The 24,091-nt window shown below is 45.3% G+C and overlaps 1 protein-coding gene across 6 annotated transcripts in view; it reads left to right on the top strand.

Annotated features, from left to right (window-relative positions):
- BBS12 (Bardet-Biedl syndrome 12) overlaps positions 1 to 21,903 on the top strand; it is a 57,009-nt gene extending 35,106 nt beyond the window's left edge. For 3 of the 6 annotated variants that reach the window (XM_063920288.1, XM_063920287.1, XM_063920286.1), the window contains one exon: positions 19,652 to 21,903. In XM_063920288.1, the coding sequence (XP_063776358.1) occupies positions 19,678 to 21,657 (1,980 nt within the window). In that variant the 5' untranslated portion in view covers positions 19,652 to 19,677 and the 3' untranslated portion in view covers positions 21,658 to 21,903. The remainder of the gene's footprint in view (positions 1 to 19,651) is intronic. The other 3 variants (XM_063920289.1, XM_063920284.1, XM_063920285.1) reach the window with 1 other exon arrangement.
- Positions 21,904 to 24,091: the final 2,188 nt, after the last annotated feature.

The following is a 24,091-nucleotide window of genomic DNA, read 5'->3' on the forward strand; positions in this document are numbered from 1 at the left end:
TCCCAAGAAACCAGATAGGTTCAAGCGTCAGAAGGTGGTTAAACAAGTTTTACCTCACTCTGACCACCTAGTGCATATACGTCAGGAACCCTGGGAAAACCCGGGTAAGAAGTTTGTGCCTCAAAAGAAGATGCTAGCTCGCTATCCCCTCGCACCAGAGCTGTCTAAAAATTGGGAAACGCCTCCTCCAGTAGACTCGCATGTGGCTAGGATGGTGGTTTCCTCAGCTCTACCTGTCACTACCGTCACGTCTCTAAAAGAGCCTACGGATAAACGTGTGGAGGGTTGTCTTAAAGCGATTTACACTCTCACGGGTGCTGCACAAAGGCCCACTATTGCAGCGACATGGGCCGCGGAGGCTATTGAAGCATGGGCCTTGGAGTTAGAAGCTGAAATCTCTTCTGACCATGCTAGACAATGCTTGTCTTATATTGTCACAGCTTCTCGCTATATTAAAGAGGCGGCTTCTGATGCTGCTATCCTAGCAGCCAAGGCCTCTACTACATCAGTCCTGGCTCGCCGGATTCTGTGGCTGAGATCCTGGTCTGTGGATCTGGACTCTAGAAAAACTCTGGAGGTACTCCCTTTCAAGGGAGATATTCTGTTTGGGGAGGACTTAAATAAGATTGTGGCTGACTTGGCTACTGCCAAAACTGCATGTCTGCCAAGTACCGCTCCTTCTGTGTCGAAGGCTAAAGGTACTTCCTATCGCCCCTTTCGTCCTTCAGGTAAAGCAAAAGGTCAAGCATACAACAAGCAGACCCGCACTTGCAAACCTGGTAAGCCAAAGCCCAAAAGAGCCTGGGCAGCCCGTCAGCCAGCTTCCAAGACCAATAAGCCTGCCGCATGACGGCGCGGGCCTCCCCCTGGGGGATCCCAGGGTGGGGGGCCGGCTTCTAGGGTATACCCAGGAATGGTTGAAGACCACTTCAGATGCCTGGGTACGGGAAGTCGTCACTCGAGGTTACGCCATAGCCTTCAAAAGCCGACCCACTCATCGATTTTGCCGAACAGACGTCCCGTTGGACCAGACAAAGGCAAACACACTACATTCGGTGGTACAGACCCTCCTGGATACAGGAGTCGTAGTACAGGTACCTCTTGCGCAGAGGGGCCGGGGGTACTATTCTCCGCTGTTTCTAGTCCCGAAACCGAATCGGTCCTCCCGGCCCATTCTCAACCTCAAGGCATTGAACAGGTTTGTGAAGGTTTCCAAGTTCCGTATGGAAACCCTTCGCTCTATAGTTCTGGCCTTGGAACCTGGGGACTACATGGTCTCCCTGGACATACAGGATGCTTACCTGCATATTCCTATAGCAGCGTCACATCAGCAATGCCTGAGGTTTGCGATTGGCAACCTCCATTACCAGTTTCGGGCGTTACCTTTTGGTTTAACTACGGCTCCGCGAGTCTTCACCAAAGTTATGGCGGTGATGACGGTGGTACTCCACCGTCAAGGGGTCAGGATACTGCCGTATCTGGACGACTTGTTAATCCTGGCAAATTCCCCAGAACTTCTACTACGTCATCTAGATATGACTGTCCGGTTTCTACAAGCCCACGGGTGGCTCATCAACTGGAAGAAATCCTCCCTGGTCCCTGCTCAGAGCATGGTGCACCTGGGAGCGCTTTTGGACACTCACAACCAGAGGTTGTTCTTGTCTCAGGAGAAAGTCCTGAAGCTTCAGGACAGGATTCGTTGCTTCCTTTCTTGTCCGCAAGTGTCGATACATTCGGCGATGCAGGTGCTGGGCCTCATGGTGTCAGCATTCAACATGGTGGAGTATGCTCAGTTCCATTCTCGCCCCCTCCAGAGGCTGATTCTAGCCAAGTGGGACGTCCTGCCTCACCGGATCAGGTCTCACATGATCTCATTGACTCGCTGCTCTAGTGGCTCCAGGACCGACAATTGTGCAGGGGCCGTCCCTTCTGGATATCCAACAGGGTCCTGTTGACAACAGATGCCAGTCTAAGAGGTTGGGGCGCTGTGCTGGAGCAACACTCCCTTCAGGGTCGGTGGACCAAGGAGGAACCCCTCCTCTCGATCAACATTCTGGAATTGCAGGCGGTCTTCAATGCGTTGAACCTGGCCCAGCATTTAATTCAGAACCGTCCTGTTCAAGTACAGTCGGACAACGCCACCACAGTGGCTTACATAAATCATCAGGGCGGCACTCGAAGCCGTTTGGCAATGAAGGAAGTCTCACGGATTCTACATTGGGCGGAACGCCATCTACCGGCCATATTGGCAATATTCATTCCGGGAGTCCTGAATTGGGAAGTGGACTTTCTCAGTCGTCAGGACGTACATGCCGGCGAGTGGGGCCTCCATCCAGAAGTGTTTCAACTCCTAGTGGAAAAGTGTGGCCTTACAGACGTAGATCTGATGGCGTCTCGACACAATCGCAAGGTTCCGGTCTTCGGAGCAGGGACAAGGGATCCTCAAGTAGCATTCGTGGATGCGCTGGCGGTGCCGTGGAGGTTTCGGCTGCCGTACGTGTTCCCTCCGGTATCACTTCTGCCCAGGGTAATTCGGAAGTTCAAGCAAGAAAGAGGAATTCTGCTTCTCATAGCTCCAGGTGGCCCAGACGGCACTGGTTCTCATACCTGCAGGGCCTATCGTTAGAGCGTCCAATTCTACTTCCACAACGCCCAGACCTCCTCGTTCAGGGCCCCTGTGTCTACCAGGACCTAGCCCGGCTGTCTTTGACGGCGTGGCTCTTGAAGCTTCCGTCTTGAGGGCTAAAGGGTTTTCTGAGGCGGTCATTCAAACTATGTTGCGGGCCCGTAAACCGGCTTCTGCTCGGATTTACTATAGAGTCTGGCATTCTTACTTTGGTGCGCATCTAACGATTATGACGCTTCCAAGTTTAGTACAGCCAAGTTGTTGGCCTTTCTTCAGCAGGGCCTGGACTTAGGCATGCGTCTGGCCTCCCTCAAGGTTCAAATATCTGCCTTGTCGGTGTGGTTTCAGAGAAAGATTGCGACCTTACCTGATGTGCATACCTTTACTCAGGGTGTGTTGCGTATCCAACCTCCTTATGTCCCGCCTGTGGCTCCTTGGGACTTGTCGGTGGTTTTGTAGGCGCTACAAGAGTCTCCGTTTGAACCTCTTGGTTCAGCTGATCTTAAGTGGCTTTCCCTTAATGTGGTGTTTCTGCTGACTATTGCTTCAGCTAGAAGAGTGTCTGATTTGGGTGCCTTGTCTTGTAGTTGCCCATATCTGATATTTCACCGTGACCGAGCGGTTCTTAGGACTCGTCCCGGATATTTATCTAAGGTGGTTTCTTCGTTCCACCTTAACCAGGAGATCGTGGTTCCGGCACTTGTTTCTCCTGATCTGTCTCCCAAAGAGCGGTCTTTGGATGTGGTACGGGCTCTCCGTATCTATGTGAAGAGAACTACTTCTATTAGGAAATCTGATTCTCTCTTTGTGCTGTTTAGATTTCACAAATGGGGCTGGCCTGCTCACAATCAAACTTTGGCCAGATGGATTAGAATGGTGATTGCACATGCTTATGTGAGGGCTGGTCTATCAGCTCCTGCTCACATTACGGCCCATTCTACTCGGTCTGTTGGGCCTTCTTGGGCGGCCCGCCGTGGTGCGACCCTTGAACAATTGTGCAAGGCGGCTACGTGGTCCTCCGTGAACACGTTCATAAAGTTCTATGCCTTCGATACTGCCGCTTCCCAGGATGCTTCCTTTGGCCGCAGGGTTCTTGTGCCCGCTACAGTGCGTCCCCTCCCATAAGGAACTGCTTTAGGACATCCCCTATGTCTATCCTTGTGGAGCCCAGTGTACCCCGCAGTAGAAAACGAGTTTTATGGTAAGAACTTACCTTTTTTAAAACTCTTTCTGCGAGGTACACTGGGCTCCACAAGGCGCCTACCCTGACGCACTTAGCTTCTATGGGTTGGTATGGCATTAGCCGCTGACACTTCTCCTGTCGTGAGAGTGTGGTGTATGTGGCTACTAACCGTTGTCGTCTTTTTTCCTGCTACTGCATTGGGCTGGTTAACTAAAAACTGAGCTCCTGTGCAGGGAGGCGGGGTTATAGAGGAGGCGGCGCTATGCATTCTGGGAACAGTCAAAGCTTTTCAGCCTATTGGTGCCTCGGATCAAGATCCTACTCTACACCCCTATGTCTATCCTTGTGGAGCCCAGTGTACCTCGCAGAAAGAGTTTTAACAAATGTAAGTTCTTACCATAAAACTCGTTTTTTTCCCCCTCAAAATTCTACACACAATACCCCATAATGACAATGTAAAAAAGTTTTTTTTTAGATTTTTGCAAATTTAAATAAAAAATAAAAATCTAAGAAATCACATGAACATAAATATTCTCAGCCTTTGCTATGAAACTCAAAATTGAGCTCAGGTGCATCCTGTTTCCACTGATCATCCTTGAGATGTTCCTACAGCTCAGCTTAATTGGAGTCCACCTGTGGTAAATTCAGTTGATTGGACATGATTTGGAAAGGCACACACCTGTCTTTATAAGGTCCCACACTGGACAGTGCATGTCTGAGCACAAACCAAGCATGAAGTCAAAGGAATTGTCTGTAGACCTCCTCGAGGCACAAATCTGGGGAAGGGTACAGAAAAATATCTGCTGCTTTGAAGGTCCCAATGAGCACAGTGGCCTCTATCATCCATAAATGGAAGAAGTTCGGAACCACCAGGACTCTTTCTAGAGCTGGACTGAGCGATCGGGGGAGAAGGGGCCTAGTCAGGGAGGTGACCACGAACCCAATGGTCACTCTGTCAGAGCTACAGCATTCCTCTGTGGAGGGAGGAGAAACTTCCAGAAGGACACCCATCTCTGCAGCAATCCACCAATCAGGCCTGTATGGTAGAGTGGCCAGACAGAAGTCACTCCTTACTAAAAAAGCACATGGCAGCCCCCTGGAGTTTGCCAAAATGCACCTGAAGGACTCTCAGACATAGTAACATAGTATCTGAGGTTGAAAAAAGACAATTGTCCATCGAGTTCAACCTATTTGTGGTGTCCTATGCATGATGATTTGACTAAAATTTCTGACTGATGCTGCTGTCAGCCATTGCATTTTATCCCTATTTATAGTAACTATAATGCATGACTATGCACCATACCCCTGGATATCCTTATCCAATAGGAATTTATCTAACCCATTCTTAAAGGTGTTGACAGATTCCGCCATTACAACTCCCTCGGGCAGGGAATTCCAAACACGTATTGTCCTTACCGTGAAAAAGCCTTTACGCCGTATTGTGCGGAATCTCCTTTCCTCTAACCTGAGCGAGTGTCCACGAGTCCTCTGTGTTGATCTAACCAAAAACAGGTCCCGCGCAAGCTCTGTGTATTGTCCCCTTATATATTTGTAGATGTTGATCATATCCCCTCTTAGTCTCCGCTTTTCCAGTGTAAACATGCATAGTCTTTCAAGCCTTTCCTTGTATTCCATCGTCTCCATGCCCTTAATTAGTTTGGTCGCCCTCCTCTGTACCTTTTCAAGCTCCAGGATATCCTTTTTGTAGTACGGTGCCCAGAACTGTACACAGTATTCAAGGTGTGGCCTCACTAGTGATTTATATAACGGGAGTATAATACTCTCGTCCCTAGCATCAATACCCCATTTTATGCATGCTAATATCTTATTAGCCTTCTTTGCTGCAGTCCTACTTTGGGTACTACTGCTTAGCTTGCTATCTATGAGGACACCTAAGTCCTTTTCCAGTACAGAATCCCCTAATTTTACCCCATTTAGTAGGTAGGTGTAATTTTTGTTCTTGTTACCACAGTGCATTACCTTACACTTGTCTGTGTTGAAGCGCATTCTCCATTTGGCTGCCCATGCTTCTAATTTAACTAAGTCGTTCTGAAGAGACTCGGCATCCTCTGTATTTATAGCCTTACACAATTTGGTATCATCTGCAAAAATTGACACCATGCTCTCTAGACCTTCTGTTAGGTCGTTAATGAAAATATTGAACAATAGCGGTCCTAATACTGAGCCTTGCGGCACACCACTTAGCACTTCTGTCCAAGTTGAAAAAGAACCATTAACCACAACGCGCTGCTTCCTATTATTTAACCAGTTTTTGACCCAAGTGCATATTGTGATTCCTAGCCCTGATTCTTGTAGCTTGTATAGAAGTCTCATGTGTGGTACAGTATCGAACGCTTTGGCAAAGTCTAAAAAGATTACATCCACGTCTTTACCCTGATCTAGGTTTGCGCTTACTGTTTCATAAAAGCCAAGTAAGTTGGTTTGACAGGATCTGTCCTTCACAAACCCATGTTGATTTCTTTTAATGACCTTATTGGTTTCAAGGAACTTCTGAATACTATCTCTTAGAATACCTTCCAATACTTTCCCCACTATAGATGTAAGACTAACTGGTCTATAATTACCTGGTTCAGCTTTACTTCCCTTTTTGAATATAGGCACTACTTCCGCTATACGCCAGTCTTTGGGAACCATACCTGATATAACTGAATCCTCAAAGATAGCGGTTTTGCCAGTTCAGAGTGAAGCTCCATTAGAACCCTTGGATGAATACCATCGGGCCCTGGTGATTTATTAATCTTTAAATGTTTTAATCGGTCACAGACTACTTCCTCGCTTAAATAAGTACCTATCAGTGTGATATTGTCATTATTGAGATTGTGTGTCAGTCCCTGAATTGGGTCCTCTCTAGTGAATACTGTTGAAAAAAACTCATTTAGTGTGTCCGCTATGTCATTATCATATTTGCTCAAGACTCCCAACTTGTCTTTCAAAGGGCCTATACTCTCCTTTTTTAATCTCTTGCTATTAATGTATTTAAAGAATTTTTTGGGATTCGCTTTGCTTTCCTTTGCTACTAGTTTTTCAGTTTCTACTTAAGCCGCTCTTATTTCCTTTTTGCAATTTTTGTTACATTCCTTATAGTGCTGAAATGACTCTGCTTCCCCGTCAGATTTGTATTTTTTTTAAATGCTCGCCTTTTCTTGCCCATAAGTTCCTTAATCTTTTTGTTAAGCCACATCGGTTTATGATTTTTATTCCCTTTTTTGCTACTCATAGGAATATATTTGAGTGTATTTTTAGCTAGCAGGAATTTTAGTACCTCCCATTTCTCCGTAGTATTTTTTCCTAAAAACAAACCTTCCCATTCAATATCCCTGAAAAATACCCTCATCTTTTCAAAATTTGCTTTGCTAAAGTTTAAAGTCCTAGTTGAGCCAGTATAGGGCTGTTTGTAGAAACTGATATTGAATGTGACCATTATTTCGGGTCATTTTCGCCAAAAAAAAAAATTCGTCAATGCAATTCAGTGCTTTCCGTCAAAAAAACGGACTTACAAAATTCGACTTTTTGAAATTCGACTTTTTGCAAATTCGACTTTTCTGCAATGATACAAGTGCTGCAATTCGACAAAAGCATATTCAATTCAAGTTTGGAAATTCGACAGCAGTGCTTTTAGACAGCAAATTCGTCATTTTCAATCCGCCACACTTTGGAGGGTGAAAACAAATAAAAAAAATTTAAACATGTTTTTTTTTGTGTTTTTTTTTTTTTGGAATAGCAGATCTATTTATATTAGAAGGGATTAGGTACTTGGTTTGTCTTTTTTGGAGGCACAAGTATTATTTATATATTTTTAAAAATATATATATTTTTTTATTTTTTTTTAGATGGAATGGTAAAATCCCTGAAAAAAATGGCGTGGGGTCCCCCCTCCAAAGCATAACCAGCCTCGGGCTCTTCGAGCTGGTCCTGGTTCTAAAAATCCGGGAGAAAAATTGACAGCGGATCCCCCGTATTTTTAAAACCAGCACCGGGCTCTGCGCCTGGTGCTGGTGCAAAAAATACGGGGGACAAATCGAGCAGGGGTCCCTCGTATTTTTCACACCAGCATCGGGCTCCACTAGCTGGACAGATAATGCCACAGCCGGGGGTCACTTTTATACAGTGCCCTGCGGCCGTGGCATTAAATATCCAACTAGTCACCCCTGGCCGGGGCACCCTGGGGGAGTGGGGACCCCTTCAATCAAGGGGTCGTCCCCCCAGCCACCCAAGGGCCAGGGGTGAAGCCCGAGGCTGTCCCCCCCATCCAAGGGCTGCGGATGGGAGGCTGATAGCCTTGAGTAAAATGACAAGAATATTGTTTTTTCCAGTAGTACTACAAGTCCCAGCAAGCCTCCCCCGCAAGCTGGTACTTGGAGAACCACAAGTACCAGCATGCGGGAGAAAAACGGGCCCGCTGGTACCTGTAGTACTACTGGGAAAAAAATACCCAAATAAAAACAGGACACAGACACCGTGACAGTAAAACTTTATTACACACTGCCGACACACACATACTTACCTATGTTCACACGCCGACATCGGTCCTCTTCTCCATGTAGAATCCACGGATACCTGAAAAGAAAAGTGCAATATACTCACCTCAGCCAGGGTCCAGAGATAAATCCACGTACTTGGCAAAAAAAGAAAACGGACACACGGACCACCGGACTGAAAGGGGTCCCATGCTGACACATGAGACCCCTTACCCCGAATGCCGGGACACCACGTGACTCCTGTCACTGAAGTCCCTTCAGCCAATCAGGAAGCGCTACTTCCGTGGCGCTCACCTGATTGGCTGTGCGCTGTCTGTGCTGTGACAGCGCATCGCACAGCTCGGTCCATTAGTTTCAATGGTGGGAACTTTGCCGTCAGCGGTGGGGTTACCCGCGGTCAGCCGCTGACCGGCGGGTGACCTCACCGCTAGCCGCTAAGTTCCCACCATTGAATATAATGGACGGAGCTGTGCGATGCGCTGTCACAGCACAGACAGCGCACAGCCAATCAGGTGAGCGCCACGGAAGTAGCGCTTCCTGATTGGCTGAAGGGACTTCAGTGACAGGAGTCACGTGGTGTCCCGGCATTCGGGGTAAGGGGTCTCATGTGAAAGCATGGGACCCCTTTCAGTCCGGCATGGAACGGGTGTTCGTTTTCTTTTTTTAACAAGTTCGTGGATTATCGTTGGACGTGGATGTACCTCTGGACGCTGGAAGGTGAGTATAATTGTTTTCACAGGTACCCTCGGATCGTCGGAGACCGTGGCAGTCGGCGTGTCAACATAGGTAAGTATGTGTGCGTCGGCAGTGTGTAATAAAGTTTTACTTGTCACGGTGTGTGTATCCTGTTTTTATTTGGGTATTTTTTTTCCAGTAGAACTACAGGTACCAGCGGGCCCGGTTTTCTCCCGCATGCTGGTACTTGTGGTTCGCCAAGTACCAGCTTGCGGGGGAGGCTTGCTGGGACTTGTAGTACTGCTGGAAAAAACAATATTCTTGTCATTTTACTCAAGGCTATCAGCCTCCCATCCGCAGCCTTTGGATGGGGGGGACAGCCTCGGGCTTCACCCCTGGCCCTTGGGTGGCTGGGGGGGGGACCCCTTGATTGAAGGGGTACCCACTCCCCCAGGGTACCCCGGCCAGGGGTGACTAGTTGGATATTTAATGCCACGGCCGCAGGGCACTGTATAAAAGTGACCCCCGGCTGTGGCATTATCTGTCCAGCTAGTGGAGCCCGATGCTGGTGTGAAAAATACGGGGGACCCCTACTCGTTTTGCCCCCCGTATTTTTTGCACCAGCACCAGGCGCAGAGCCCGGTGCTGGTTTTAAAAATACGGGGGATCCCTGCCCAATTTTTCCCCGCATTTTTAGAACCAGGACCAGCTCGGAGAGCCCGAGGCTGGTTATGCTTTGGAGGGGGGACCCCACGCCATTTTTTTTTCGGGTTTTTCACGTTTTTTTAAATCGCGGCAAAATCCGGCAAATCGGGCGATTTTCGCCCGCGGGACTGTCGAATCCGTTTTTCATTGAATATGGTGAATTCCGGCAGCCACCTGCCGGAATTCACCTGTCGAATTGTGTCGAATTAAAAAACGGCGATAATTTGCCGCGATTCGCCGTGAATTGCATATACCCCTATGTCTCCTACTCCTGCTGCTTTTTCAATTTGCTTTAGTAACAATTCATCATCAGATGCGTTGATACCAGGCGGCCTATAGCATACACCCAATACTAACTTTTTTGTTCCTTTTTCCCCGCATGCAATTTCTACCCATAATGTCTCAACAGTGTCTACAATCCCCTCCTGAATATCTTCCCATATATTAGGTTTTAAAAACTGCTTTACGTACAGACACACCCCTCCACCCTTTTTATTTAGTCTGTCTCTCCTAAACAGTGTATAGCCCTCTAGATTGACTGTCCAATCATGAGATTCATCCCACCAAGTTTCAGTAATGCCTATAATATCATACTGTTTGCTTGCTGCAAGTATTTCTAGTTCACCCTTTTTACCAGTAATGCTTCTGGCGTTTACATACATACAACTAAGATAAGTATTTTCCCTTGCGTTAGGGACATCTTTCACCTTATGTGGCAAGGATGACCTGTAATCGTCATTGGTTAGTGCTTTGGTAAAATCCCTTTTAGTACCCATGTTAGTAACCTTACTGCCTGCTCTTACCCTCCCCCCAACTTCTCCCCCATTTCGTTTACTACCGCCATCCCCACTATTCTCACTGCATGACCCGTAGTTTCTAGCTAAACCCTCCCCCCAGGCTCCTAGTTTAAAATCTCCTCCAACCTTCTAACCATCCTTCCCCCCAGCACCGCTGCCCCCTCCTCAGTCAGGTGCAATCCGTCACGATAAAAGAGATGGCGCCTGACTGAGAAGTCCGCCCAGTGTTCCAGGAACACAAACCCCTCTTTCCTGCACCAATCCCTAAGCCACACCTTTACCTCCCTAATCTCCCTCTGCCTCCCTGGACTAGCGCGTGGCACGGGTAATAATTCCGAGAATATTACCTTAGATGTCCTTGCCTTAAGTTTCTTTCCTAAGTCCCTATAGTCTTTCTTAAGGACATCCCACCTTCCGCTAACTTTGGCCCACCTTCCGCTAACACAATTCTCTGGTCTGATAAGTCAAAGATTTAACTCTTTGGCGTGAATGCCAGGCATCATGTTTGGAGGAAACCAGGCACCTGCTCATCACCAGGCCAATACCATCCCTACAGTGAAGCATGGTGGTGGCAGCATCATGCTGTGGGGATGTTTTTCAGCGGCAGGAACTGGGAGACTAGTCAGGATAGAGGGAAAGATGAATGCAGCAATGTACAGAGATATTCTGGATGAAAACATGCTCCAGAGCGCTCTTGACCTCAAACTGGGGCAATGGTTCATCTTTTAGCAGGACAACGACCCTAAGCACACAGCCAAGATATCAAAGGAGTGGCTTCAGGACACCTCTGTGAATGTCCTTGAGTGGCCCTGCCAGAGCCCATACTTGAATTCGATTGAACATCTCTGAAGAGTTATGAAAATGGCTGTGCACCGACGCTTCCCATCCAACCTGATGGAGCTTGAGAGGTGCTGCAAAGAGGAGTGGGCGAAACTGCCAAAAGATAGGTGTGCCAAGCTTGTGGCATCATATTGAAAAAGACTTGAGGCTGTAATTACTGCCAAAGGTGCAACAACAAAGTATTGAACAAAGGCTGTGAATACTTATGTACATGTGATTTCTTAGTTTTTTATTTTTAATAAATTTGCAAAAATCTAAAAAAAAAACTTTTTTCATGCTGTCATTATGGGGTATTGTGTGTAGAATTTTGAGGGAAAAAATTAATTTATTCCATTTTGGAACAAGGCTGTAACATAACAAAATGTGGTAAAAGTGAAGCGCTGAGGATACTTTCCGAATGCACTGTATAATCTTACATTATATTGCCAAATGAGGGGACCAGGCTAGTTTTCAAACCCAGGTTGAAGATAGGATTTGTTAATATAAAGCTACAAGGTGACAATGTCATGGCAACTTCATCAGATGCGACCATGTCAGGGAAAGCCCAGCCTGGTGTGGTCGCATCTGATGCAAAAAGATAAGCCCAAATCCTTTGTTAATATTTGCAACTAGGAAGTATAAAGAAACATCCAATTTCCACTGTTCCATCCAATTGCCTTGCATGCCAATTAGATGAAACAGTGGGGAAAAAAGAGAACATGCTCATTTTTTTTATTGAGGAAAATAATCCAATATCACTTATCTATGAGTGTCAAAAGTATGCCAATCTTTGCTTTCAGTATCTGGTATGAGCTCCTTGCGCAGCAATAACTGCATGTAAATGTTTCCGGTAATTGTTGATTAGTCCTGAACATCGGCTTGGAGGAATTTTAACAGTTTTAACTCTGTTATGTTGGTGGCTTTCCTTCCATGAACTGCTCGCTTAAGGTCTTTCCACAACATTTCGATTGGATTAAGGTCAGGACTTTCACTTGGCCATTCCCAAAACTTGAATTTTATCTTCTTTAACAATTCTATGGTCGTATGACTTGTGTGCTTTGGGTCATTGTCTTGCTGCATGAAACACGTTCTCTTGAAATTCAGCTCATGGACAGATGTCCTGACATTTTCCTTTGTAATATTCTGGTATAATTTAGAATTCATTGTCCCATGAATGATGACAAGTCATCCTGGGTCTGATGCAGCAAAACAGGCACAAAGCATGATACCACCACCACTGTGTTTCAAACATAATGCTTCTTATTTGAACTAAAAAGCTCTATTGTGGACTCATCTGTCCACAAAACATAGTTCTAATAGCCTTCTGGCATGTACAGGTGATCAAGCCTTCTGGCTTGTCCAGGTGATCCTTAGCAAACTGCAGACGGGCAGTAATGTTCTTTTTGGAAAGCAGCAGCTTTCTCCTTGCAGTCCTGCCATGCACACCATTGTTGTTTAGTGTCTTCCTGATGCTGAACTCGTGAACATTAACATTAGATAATGCGAGAAAGGCCTTCAGTTCCTTAGAGATTACTTTAGGATCCTTTATGACCTTGCAAACTATTAGGCGCCTTGCTCTTGGCATGATCTTTTTTAGTCGATCACTCCTGGGGTGAGTATTCATGGTCTGGAATTTCCCCCATTTGTACACAGTCTGTCTGACTGTTGATTGGTGGAGTCCAAACTCTTTAGAGATGGTTTTGTAACCTTTCCAGCCTGATGAGCATCAACATCTCTTCTTCTGAGGGCATGATACACTTCCACAAACGTGTTGTGAACATCAGACTTTGATAGATTTGTTTAAAAAGACCGGCTGTCCTCTCTCACACCTGATTGTCTTCCCGTAGATTGAAAGTACCTGACTCTAATTTAACCTTCAAAATATCTGCTAAGCCTAAAGGTTCACATAATGTTGCCACTCACAGATATCGTATAATTTCTCTGACGTCCTAGTGGATGCTGGGGACTCCGTAAGGACCATGGGGATATAGCGGCTCCGCAGGAGACAGGGCACAATAATAAAAGCTTTAGGATCAGGTGGTGTGCACTGGCTCCTCCCCCTATGACCCTCCTCCAAGCCTCAGTTAGATTTTTGTGCCCGGCCGAGAAGGGTGCAATCTAGGTGGCTCTCCTGAGCTGCTTAGAATAAAAGTTTAAGTTAGGTTTTTTTTCTTTCAGTGAGACCTGCTGGCAACAGGCTCACTGCTACGAGGGACTTAGGGGAGAGAAGTAAACTCACCTGCGTGCAGGATGGATTTGCTTCTTAGGCTACTGGACACCATTAGCTCCAGAGGGAGTCGGAACACAGGTCTCACCCTGGGGTTCGTCCCGGAGCCGTGCCGCCGACCCCCCTTGCAGATGCCGAAGTTGAAGAGGTCCAGAGGTCCAGAAACAGGCGGCAGAAGACTTTCAGTCTTCATAAGGTAGCGCACAGCACTGCAGCTGTGCGCCATTGTTGTCAGCACACTTCACCAACAGTCACCAACTGTCACTGAGGGTGCAGGGCGCTGGGGGGGGCGCCCTGGGCAGCAATGTATAATACCTTTTTATGGCTAAAATACATCACATATAGCCCTTGAGGCTATATGGATGTATTTAACCCCTGCCAGATCTCACAAACTCCGGGAGAAGAGCCCGCCGAAAAGGGGGCGGGGCCTATTCTCCTCAGCACACGGCGCCATTTTCCTGCTCAGCTCTGCTGTGAGGAAGGCTCCCAGGCTCTCCCCTGCACTGCACTACAGAAACAGGGTTAAAACAGAGAGGGGGGGCACTTATTTGGCGATATGATTACATATATAAAAATGCTATAAGGGAAAACACTTGTATAAGGGGTAGTCCCTGTATAATTATAGCGTTTTTGGTGTGTGCTGGCAAACTCTCCCTCTGTCTCCCCAAAGGGCTAGTGGGGTCCTGTCCTCTATCAGAGCATTCCCTGTGTGTGTGCTGTGTGTCGGTACGTGTGTGTCGACATGTAGGAGGACGATGTTGGTGAGGAGGCGGAGCAAATTGCCTGTATTGGTGATGTCACTCTCTAGGGAGTCGACACTGGAATGGATGGCTTATTTAGGAATTACGTGATAATGTCAACACGCTGCAAGGTCGGTTGACGACATGAGACGGCCGGCAAACAAATTAGTACCTGTCCAGGCGTCTCAGACACCGTCAGGGGCTTGTAAAAACGCCCATTTACCTCAGTCAGACACAGACACGGACACTGACTCCAGTGTCGACGGTGAATAAACAAACGTATTTTCCTTTAGGGCCACACGTTTCATGTTAAGGGCAATGAAGGAGGTGTTACATATTTCTGATACTACAAGTACCACAAATAAGGGTATTATGTAGGGTGTGAATAAACTACTTGTAGTTTTTCCTGAATCAGATAAATTAAATGAAGTGTGTGATGATACGTGGGTTTCCTCCGATAGAAAATTATTGGCGGTATACCCTTTCCCGACAGAAGTTAGGGCGAGTTGGGAAACACACCTTAGGGTGGATAAGGCGCTCACACGCTTATAAAAACAAGGGGCGTTACCGTCTCCAGATACGGCAGCCCTCAAGGAGCCAGCTGATAGGAAGCTGAAAAATATCCTAAAAGTATATACACACATACTGGTGTTATACTACGACCAGCAATCGCCTCAGCCTGGATGTGCAGCGCTGAGGGGGCTTGGTCGGATTTCCTGACTGAAAATATTGATACCCTTGACAGGGACAAGATTTTATTGACTATAGATGCATTTCTATATATGCGAGATGCGCAGAGGGATATTTGCATTCTGGCATCAAGAGTAAATGTGATGTCCATATCTGCCAGACGAAGACACGACAGTGGTCAGGTGATGCAGATTCCAGACGGCACATGGAAGTATTGCCGTATAAAGGGGCGGTCCATCGGACCTGGTGGCCATGGCAACAGCTGAAAAATCCACCTTTTGTTACCCCAAGTCACATCTCAGCAGAAAAGGACACAGTCTTTTCAGTCTCAGTCCTTTCGTCCCCATAAGGGCAGGCGGGCAAAAGGGCCAGTCATATCTGCCCAGGGGTAGAGGAAAGGGAAGAAGACTGCAGCAGGCAGCCCATTCCCAGGAACAGAAGCCCTCCACAGCTTCTGCCAAGTCCGCAGCATGACGCTGGGGCAGTACAAGCGGACTCAGGTGCGGTAGGGGGTCATCTCAAGAGTTTCAGCACGCAGGGGGCTCACTCACAAGTGGACTCCTGGATCCTACACGTAGTATCCCAGGTGTGCATTGGAAATTCGAGACGTCTCCCCCTCACAAGTTCCTGAAGTCTGCTTTACCAACGTCTCCCTCCGACAGGGAGGCAGTATTGGGAACAATTCACAGGCTGTATTCCCAGCAGGTGATAATCAAAGTACCCCTTCTACAACAAGGGAAGGGGTATTATTCCACACTATATTGTGGTACTGAAGCCAGACGGCTCGGTGAGATCTGAAATATTTGAACACTTACATACAAGCGTTCAAATCAAGATGGAGTCACTCAGAGTAGTGATAGCGAACCAGGAAGAAGGGGACGATATGGTGTCACTGGATATCAGGGACGCTTACCTACATGTCCAAATTTGCCTTCTCACCAAGGGTACCTCAGGTTCGTGGTACAGAACTGTCACTATCAGTTCAGACGCTGCCGTTTGGATTGTCCACGGCACCCCGGGTCTTTACCAAGGTAATGGCCGAAATGATGATTCTTCTTAAAAGAAATATGGACGCTTTCCTGATAAAGGCAAGGTCCAGAGAACAGTTGGAGGTCGGAGTAGCACTATCTTAAGTAGTTCTACGACAGCACGAGTGGATTCTAAATATTCCAAAATCGCAGTTTTTTCCGACGACACGTCTACTGTTCCTAGGGATGATTCTGGACACAGTCCAGAAAAGGATGTTTTCTCCCGGAGAAGAAAGCCAGGGAGTTATCCGAACTAGTCAGGAACCTCCTAAAACCAGGAAAAGTATCAGTGCATCATTGCACAAGGATCCTGTGAAAAATGGTGGTTTCTTACAAAGCGATCCCATTCGGTAGATTTCACGCAAGAACCTTTCCGTGGGATCTGCTGGAAAAATGGTCCGGATCGCATCTTCAGATGCATCAGCGGATAACCCTGTCTCCAAGGACAAGGGTGTTTCTTCTGCGGTGGCTGCAGAGTGCTCATCTATGAAAGGGCCGCAGATTCGGCATTCAGGACTGGGTCCTGGTGACCACGGATGCCAGCCTGAGTGGCTGGGGAGCAGTCACACAAGGAAAAAATTTCCAGAGAGTGTGATAAAGTCTGGAGACTTCTCTCCACATAAATATACTGGAGCTAAGGGCAATTTACAATGCTCTAAGCTTAGCAAGACCTCTGCTTCAAGGTCAGCCGGTATTGATCCAGTGGGACAACATCACGGCAGTCGCCCACGTAAACAGGGCGGCACAAGAAGCAGGAGGGAAATGGCAGAAACTACAAGGATTCTTCGCTGGGCGAAAAATCATGTGATAACACTCTCAGCAGTGTTCATTCCGGGAGTGGAAAACTGGGAAGCAGACTTCCTCAGCAGGCATGACCTCTACCCGGGAGAGTGGGGACTTCATCGGGAAGTCTTCCACATGATTGTAAACCGTTGGGAAAAACCAAAGGTGGACATGATGGCGTCCCGCCTGAACAAAAAACTAGACAGATATTGCGCCAGGTCAAGGGACCCTCAGGCAATAGCGGTGGACGCTCTGGTAACACTGTGGGTGTACCAGTCAGAGTATGTGTTCCCTCCTATGCCTCTCATACCAAAAGTACTGAGAATCATAAGAGGGAGATGAGTAAGAACGATACTCGTGGTTCCGGATTGGCCAAGAAGGACTTGGTACCCGAAACTTCAAGAGATGTTCACGGAAGACCCGTGGCCTCTACCTTTAAGAAAGGACCTGCTCCAGCAGGGGCCTTGTCTGTTCCAAGACTTACCGCGGCCGCGTTTGACGGCATGGCGGTTGAACGCCGGATCCTGAAAGGGCATTCCAGATGAAGTCATCCCTACCCTGGTCGAAGACAGGAAGGATGTAACCGCAAAACATTTTCACCGCATTTGGTGAAGATATGTTGCGTGGTGTGAGGCCAAGAAGGCCCCTACAGAGGAATTCCAACTGGGTCGTTTCCTACATTTCCTGAAAACAGGACTGTCTATGGGCCTAAAATTAGGGTCCATTAAGGTTCAAATTTCGGCCCTGTCGAATTTCTTCCAGAAAGAACTGGCTTTAGTGCCTGACGTTCAGATGTTTGTAAAAGGGGTACTGCATATACAGCCTCATTTTGTGCCCCAGTGGCACCTTGGGATCTCAATGTTGTTTTGAGTTTCCTAAAGTCACATTGGTTTGAACCACTCACCACTGTGGACTTAAAATATCTCACATGGAAGGTGACGATGCTATTAGCCCTGGCTTCAGCCAGGCGTGTGTCAGAATTGGCGGCTTTATCATATATAAAGCCCTTACTTAATTTTTCATTCTGACAGGGCAGAATTGAGGACTCGTCCTCAATTTCTCCTTAAGGTGTTTTCTGTTTTTCACATGAACCAACCTATTGTGGTACCTGCGGGTACTAGGGACTTGGAGGACTCCAAGTTACTTGACGTTGTCAGGGCCCTGAAAAATATGTTTCCAGGACGGCTGGAGTCAGAAAATCTGACTCGCTGTTTAGCCTGTATGCACCCAACAAGATGGGTGCTCCTGCTTCTAAGCAGACGATTGCTCGCTGGATTTATAATACAATTCAGTTTACACATTCTGTGGCAGGCCTGCCACAGCCAAAATCTGTAAAAGCCCATTCCAAAAGGAAGGGGGCTCATCTTGGGCGACTGCCCGAGGGGTCTCGGCTTTACAACTTTGCCGAGCAGTTACTTGGTCAGGGGCAAACACGTTTGCTAAATTCTACAAATTTGATACCCTGGCTAAGGAGGACATGGAGTCTCTCATTCGGTGCTGCAGGGTCATCCGCACTCTCCCGCCCGTTTGGGAGCTTTGGTATAATCCCCATGGTCCTTACGGAGTCCCCAGCATCCACTAGGACGTCAGAGAAAATAAGATTTTACTTACCGATAAATCTATTTCTCGTAGTCCGTAGTGGATGCTGGGCGCCCATCCCAAGTGCGGATTGTCTGCAATACTTGTACATAGTTATTGTTACAAAAATCGGGTTATTCTTGTTGTGAGCCATCTTGTCAGAGGCTCCTTCGTTGTTATCATACTGTTAACTGGGTTCAGATCACAGGTTGTACGGTGTAATTGGTGTGGCTGGTATGAGTCTTACCCGGGATTCAATATCCTTCCTTATTATGCACACTCGTCCGGGCACAGTATCCTAACTGAGGCTTGGAGGAGGGTCATAGGGGGAGGAGCCAGTGCACACCACCTGATCCTAAAGCTTTTATTATTGTGCCCTGTCTCCTGCGGAGCCGCTATATCCCCATGGTCCTTACGGAGTCCCCAGCATCCACTACGGACTACGAGAAATAGATTTATCGGTAAGTAAAATCTTATTTTTCCTCAATAAAAAAAATTAGCACGTCTAAAAATTTTTGTCTCATTTGTTTGATTTGGTTCTCATTATCTACTTCTAAGACTTGTGTGAAAATCTGAGGTAGTTTTAGGCCAAATTTCAGCAGAAATATAGAATATTCTGAAGGGTTCACAAACTTTCTAGCACCACTGTATGTAAATAACATACAGTATTCTATTAAATTACAAAAATGGAACACTGCAAAACTATATATGTTATATCCAACCTAGTAATGTACCTGGAAGGTGCCCTGAGGAGGAAGGACAAAGCTTACATGGGGGAAAGGTAGTAGTAACAGGTACTTTTGATGTGTTCTGTTAGTCTAACAGTGAAATTCAGCATTTTACATGTCTCATTATGTAAGTCATAACTTTTATATTTATAAGGCACCAGGAGCAATAAAATAAATGCAAAAATTTAAAAAACTAAATATAAACTAAAAGTGTCCAAAAATTTCATTAACCATCTACTTTATTTTGTTTAGTGGTGGTATAGTTGGGAAGGCAGGCAGGGGGCTGTGTGGAGTGGGAGAGGCGCTTATATTCATTTTACAGCAGAGTTAATAGTCACCTATACCTACAATATTATCCAGTTCCAGCCTTGTCTCGCTTTTTTTACGCAAGCTAAACATATTGTGAATTTGTTGATAATTGGCAAAGTGCATTTATAGGTCCAATTTTGGAACTGGTTTAAAATATCATGTTTGCAGGTATTCATTATTATTATTTATCAGTCATATTACTACAGTGTTAGATAATACTGTGCGTGAAATATACCTAACCTATAAAAATCTATTCTGTTTAAGCATAGGTACTATTTGCAAACAACACAATGACGGCTAGAAAAATACGAGGCCACGAGGGACTGGTCGAATTATGCAACTTGTCATCTCCAGTAAAGACCTTCCTCGGACCCATAAAATCATACAAGTTTATTTATGACCAAGATACCCATGAGAGTGCTTTGACTTGTTCTTCATTCCGCCTTCTGGAGAGTCTAGATTTGACCAGTCCAGTTGGACAGCTTCTTAATGAAACAATTCAAGCTCATCAAAATGTATATAAAACTGGGACAACAACCCTGTTTTTTCTTGTTGGAGCATGGAGTAACGCTGTACTAGAATGCCTTCACCAAGGAGTCCCCACGTCCTTGATCATTTCAGTAATGTTAGAAGGACTAAACTCTTGCATTGAAAACCTTGACTCTCTGCACATACACCTCAATAATATAGTTATAACAAATCAGAGTTCAAGTAGATCAACCAATGTTAGACATGAAAACACTTCTGATAGTGATAAACATTGCTTTCCCTGTTTTGTTAGAGAAGACTGGCCAAAGCATTTCTCCAAAAGCAGCAAGCACATACAACTAACAGAAGCTAATACAGAAGGCTTAAATAGGACATATCAGATGAGTAGACTATCTCGTAGTAAATACTTTTCCATCCTGAACAGAAGCTGCTTTCAGAATACCTCCACAACACCAAACAATAATCACGCTTTAGGAGATCTGACTAAGTCTTTGAGCCATGGCAGTTCAGAAGCCATGAAACTTGTGGAAAAAGCTGTTACTTATCTTTTTGAAAATGCTGAAGATACATCTGTGACCAAGGACCTCTTTCATGCTTCCCAACTTGAGATTTGTTTTTTACAAGGTCAATCAAACAGTCACTCAAACGCTTCCTTTGGATATACAACTTTAATCACATCAGAGAATGCTGCCATTGCCAAAGAATTAGAGGGCAAACCTCTGAAGGTTCTACTTGTGGATGGGGAACTGACTGAGAAGTATCGTCATTTGGGCTTTAATAATGCAACCAATGTAAAGTCAATATCTGAATTTACAAACAGTGGAATAAGTATCCCTGAGGATCCATGGCTAAGTTCTGCATTTAGGAAAATTATTGACGCTAATGTTGACTTAATTTTAGTCAGGGGTCTTGTCTGCCCACAGCTTATGATGAATTGCATTCAGAAAAATATTCTTATTATTCCTAATGTAAAGCAAAAGGTTCTTCAAGCAATTAGTGAGTGCACAGGAGCAGAGCCAGTGAACTACCACACACAGATAAATCAGCATAGCGTAGGGTATGGGGTTTATGCCAACATATGCACACAGTATAGCTCGTTTTTAGAATATAGCCAAGTTATTGCTCTTACACTCCAAGCAGGCACGATGAACCTGGTCACAGTTGTCCTAAACTGCAGTTTGATGCCTAAAATGCAAATATTAGAAGACCAATTTTGGGCCTGCTCATATAGATTACATCATGCTCTTCATGACGAGAAAGTCTTTCCTGGTGGAGGTGCAGTGGAACTTTTGTGTCTCGATCACCTTAGAAAACTTGAAAATAGTGCAGTACCATTTAATTCAGACAGCAGAGGGCACTATATGTCATCATGGGTGTCTACTACGGCCACACACTACAAGGCTTCTGTTTTCAGGTGTCTCGCCAAAGGCTGGTATAAATATGTTTCCGTTCTTCTCTGTAACATGAATACATATTCTTCCGAGTTAGAATCTATGACTTTCATAAACAATGAACTGCAAATCATGAGTGATTTTCCATCTCCCTCTTCATATATTCTAAATGAGTATTCTAGAAAGCTTGCTTTGGTTGATAATTTAGGTGTTCCTACAGAAAGCAGACCAGCAATAGTGTATGATAATGTTGTTCCAAAGGTGGAGGCATGGCGCAGTGCCATGCATCTAGTTCTCACAGTGCTTCAGTCCGATGCAGAGATTATTACAGGGTCTATTATACATATAAAACAAAGGGAATCTGTACATGGAGAAAAAATGTTCTTATAGTTTTTCTTTTTGTGGATAAAAGTTTCATGTATTGGAAATTTGTCATGTTGAGATTAAAACTGGGGTATGGCAAAGTATTTTTTTTCCCTTTACAATTCTGTATTTCATTGATTAAGTCAGTGGTTCCCAATCTGTCTTGAATCATGGCACCCTAGAGTGTCAGCATTTTTTTTTTACAGCATCTCTGGGCCACAAGTTACTTTTAATATAATCAGTATAAAATAATTAAATTGTGCTTACCTGTCATCTTGTTGTTGTTGTTGTTGTTGTTGTTATTATCCTTAATTTATATGACACCACAAAGGATCCATAGCGCCCAATTACAGAGTACATATACAAATATGCCTAACAAGAAAACAGTGACTTACAGTTTAAGACAATATAGAACAAGTACAGGGTATATTAACATAGCTGCATCAGCAGACGACACTGAAATAAGTATCGGGATTGCAGAAAAACAAGGTATTTGGTGCTGTCGAAGGGAGTATGGAGTACAAGATAGTTGAAGTAAGAGAAGGAAAATCACATGAGGGAAGGGAAACTGCTCGTGAGAGCTTACAGTATAAATGGGAGGGGCAGACAGACAGGGGTGACACAGATGGGGTAAACGGTGAGCATGGGGTGAAGGGTTTAGGATGAGAGTTTGCTGGGTTTGGTGAAGAAGTGGGTCTTGAGAGCCCATTGGAAGTTTTGTAGAGAGGTAGAGAGAATAAGGGGAAGAATTACAGAATTCTAGAGATAGGGAACAGCATGTGTAAAATCTTGGAGGCAGGAATGGGAGGAAGTAATCAGTTGGCCGGAGAGGCGGCATGCATTTGCAGAGTTAATAGGATGGGTGGGAATGTAATGGGAGATAAGGTCAGAGATGTGAATAAGTGGAAGGGGTGCCAGTGAAGGGCTTGTAAGAGAGGGATTGTGTACATAGTGCATTTGGTGAAGAAGATGAGTCGATCAGCAGCATTAAGGATAAATTGGAGTGGATAGAAGCATGTGTTAGGTATGCCAGATAGGAGAAGATTACAGTAGTCCAGTCTGGAGATGACCAGTGAGTGGATAAGGGTACTAGTGCCATCCTGAGTGAGAAAGGGTCTGAACCTGGAAATATTTTTACATAGTAACATAGTCAATTAGGTTGAAAGAGACAAATTGACCATCAAGTTCAACATGTATATAATTCTTACACTATTCTGTATTTAACTATAGTTTAACTATAATGACCCAGATTAATGTTTTAAATCTAATAACTATTATACGGGCTGTTTGTATAATACATTCATTTTAAATGCTATAGCCTTAGATAGCTTTTGCAGTTAGACATTTATGTAATCCATTTTTAAACTTATTGGCTGAGTCGACCATTACTACCTTCTCTGGCAGAGAATTCCAAATCCTTACTGCCCTTACTGTGAAGAATCCTTTCCTATGTTGGGTATGAAATTTTCTCTAACTTCAGAGTGTCCAGAGTAGAGATTTTTCAATAAACAAGTTGTCTGATAGCTCCATGTATTGTCCCTTTATACCTTTTATATATTTGTAAATATTGATAATGTCTCCTCTTAGACACCTCTTTTCTAGTGTAAACATATCTAACCTAGTAAGCCTATCTTCATAATCCAGTGCCTCTAACCCCTCAATCAATTTTTGTGGCTCGCCTCTGAATCCTCTCAAGTTTCATGATATGTTTTGTATAGTGCAGTGCCCAGAACTGTACGCAATATTCAAGGTGTTGTCGTACCGTTGATTTATACAGTGGCAGGATTACACTCTCATCCCTTGTCTCCCAATACCCATTTTATGCATGCTAACACATTGTGTGCCTTCGTTGCTGCACTATGACATTGGGTTCTGCTACGAAGTCCATTATTAATGAGCACCCCCAAATCTTTTTCAACTACTGTTTCCCCTACATTTTCTCCATTTAATTTATAGGCTGCATGTTTATTTTTAGTCCCAAAGTACATAACTTTAAATTTTTCTATATTGAACCTCATTTTGAGATGAAAACAGCAGGTTTGTGAGAGGTTACTGAATGTGTGGTTTGAAGGGGGGGGGGAGGAGTCAAGTATTACCCCAACACAGTGCACATGGGGGCTAGAGGACAGTAGTGATAACAGTAGATATTGAAATTGTGGGAGTTTAGGTTGTGCAGGATGGTGGGAAGATGTGATCAGCTCAATCTTAGACATGTTAAGTTTAAGAATGTGCTGGGACATCCAAGAGATAGCAGCGAGTATGAGTGAGGAGAGCAAGGGAGAGGTCAGAGGAGGAAAGGTAGATTTGAGTATCCTCAAATTAGCTAATGAGCTCACCTAAAGAGGTCATATAGAGAGAGAAAAGGCGAGGACCAAGAACAGAACCTTGGGGGACACCTACAGTTAGTAGGGGGGAGGTGGTGTCATGAGAAGGGACAGAAAGAACGGCAGAGGGGTAGAAG

The sequence above is a fragment of the Pseudophryne corroboree genome, chromosome 1 (assembly GCF_028390025.1).
Source record: "Pseudophryne corroboree isolate aPseCor3 chromosome 1, aPseCor3.hap2, whole genome shotgun sequence".
In the NCBI taxonomy this organism is placed as follows: domain Eukaryota; kingdom Metazoa; phylum Chordata; class Amphibia; order Anura; family Myobatrachidae; genus Pseudophryne; species Pseudophryne corroboree.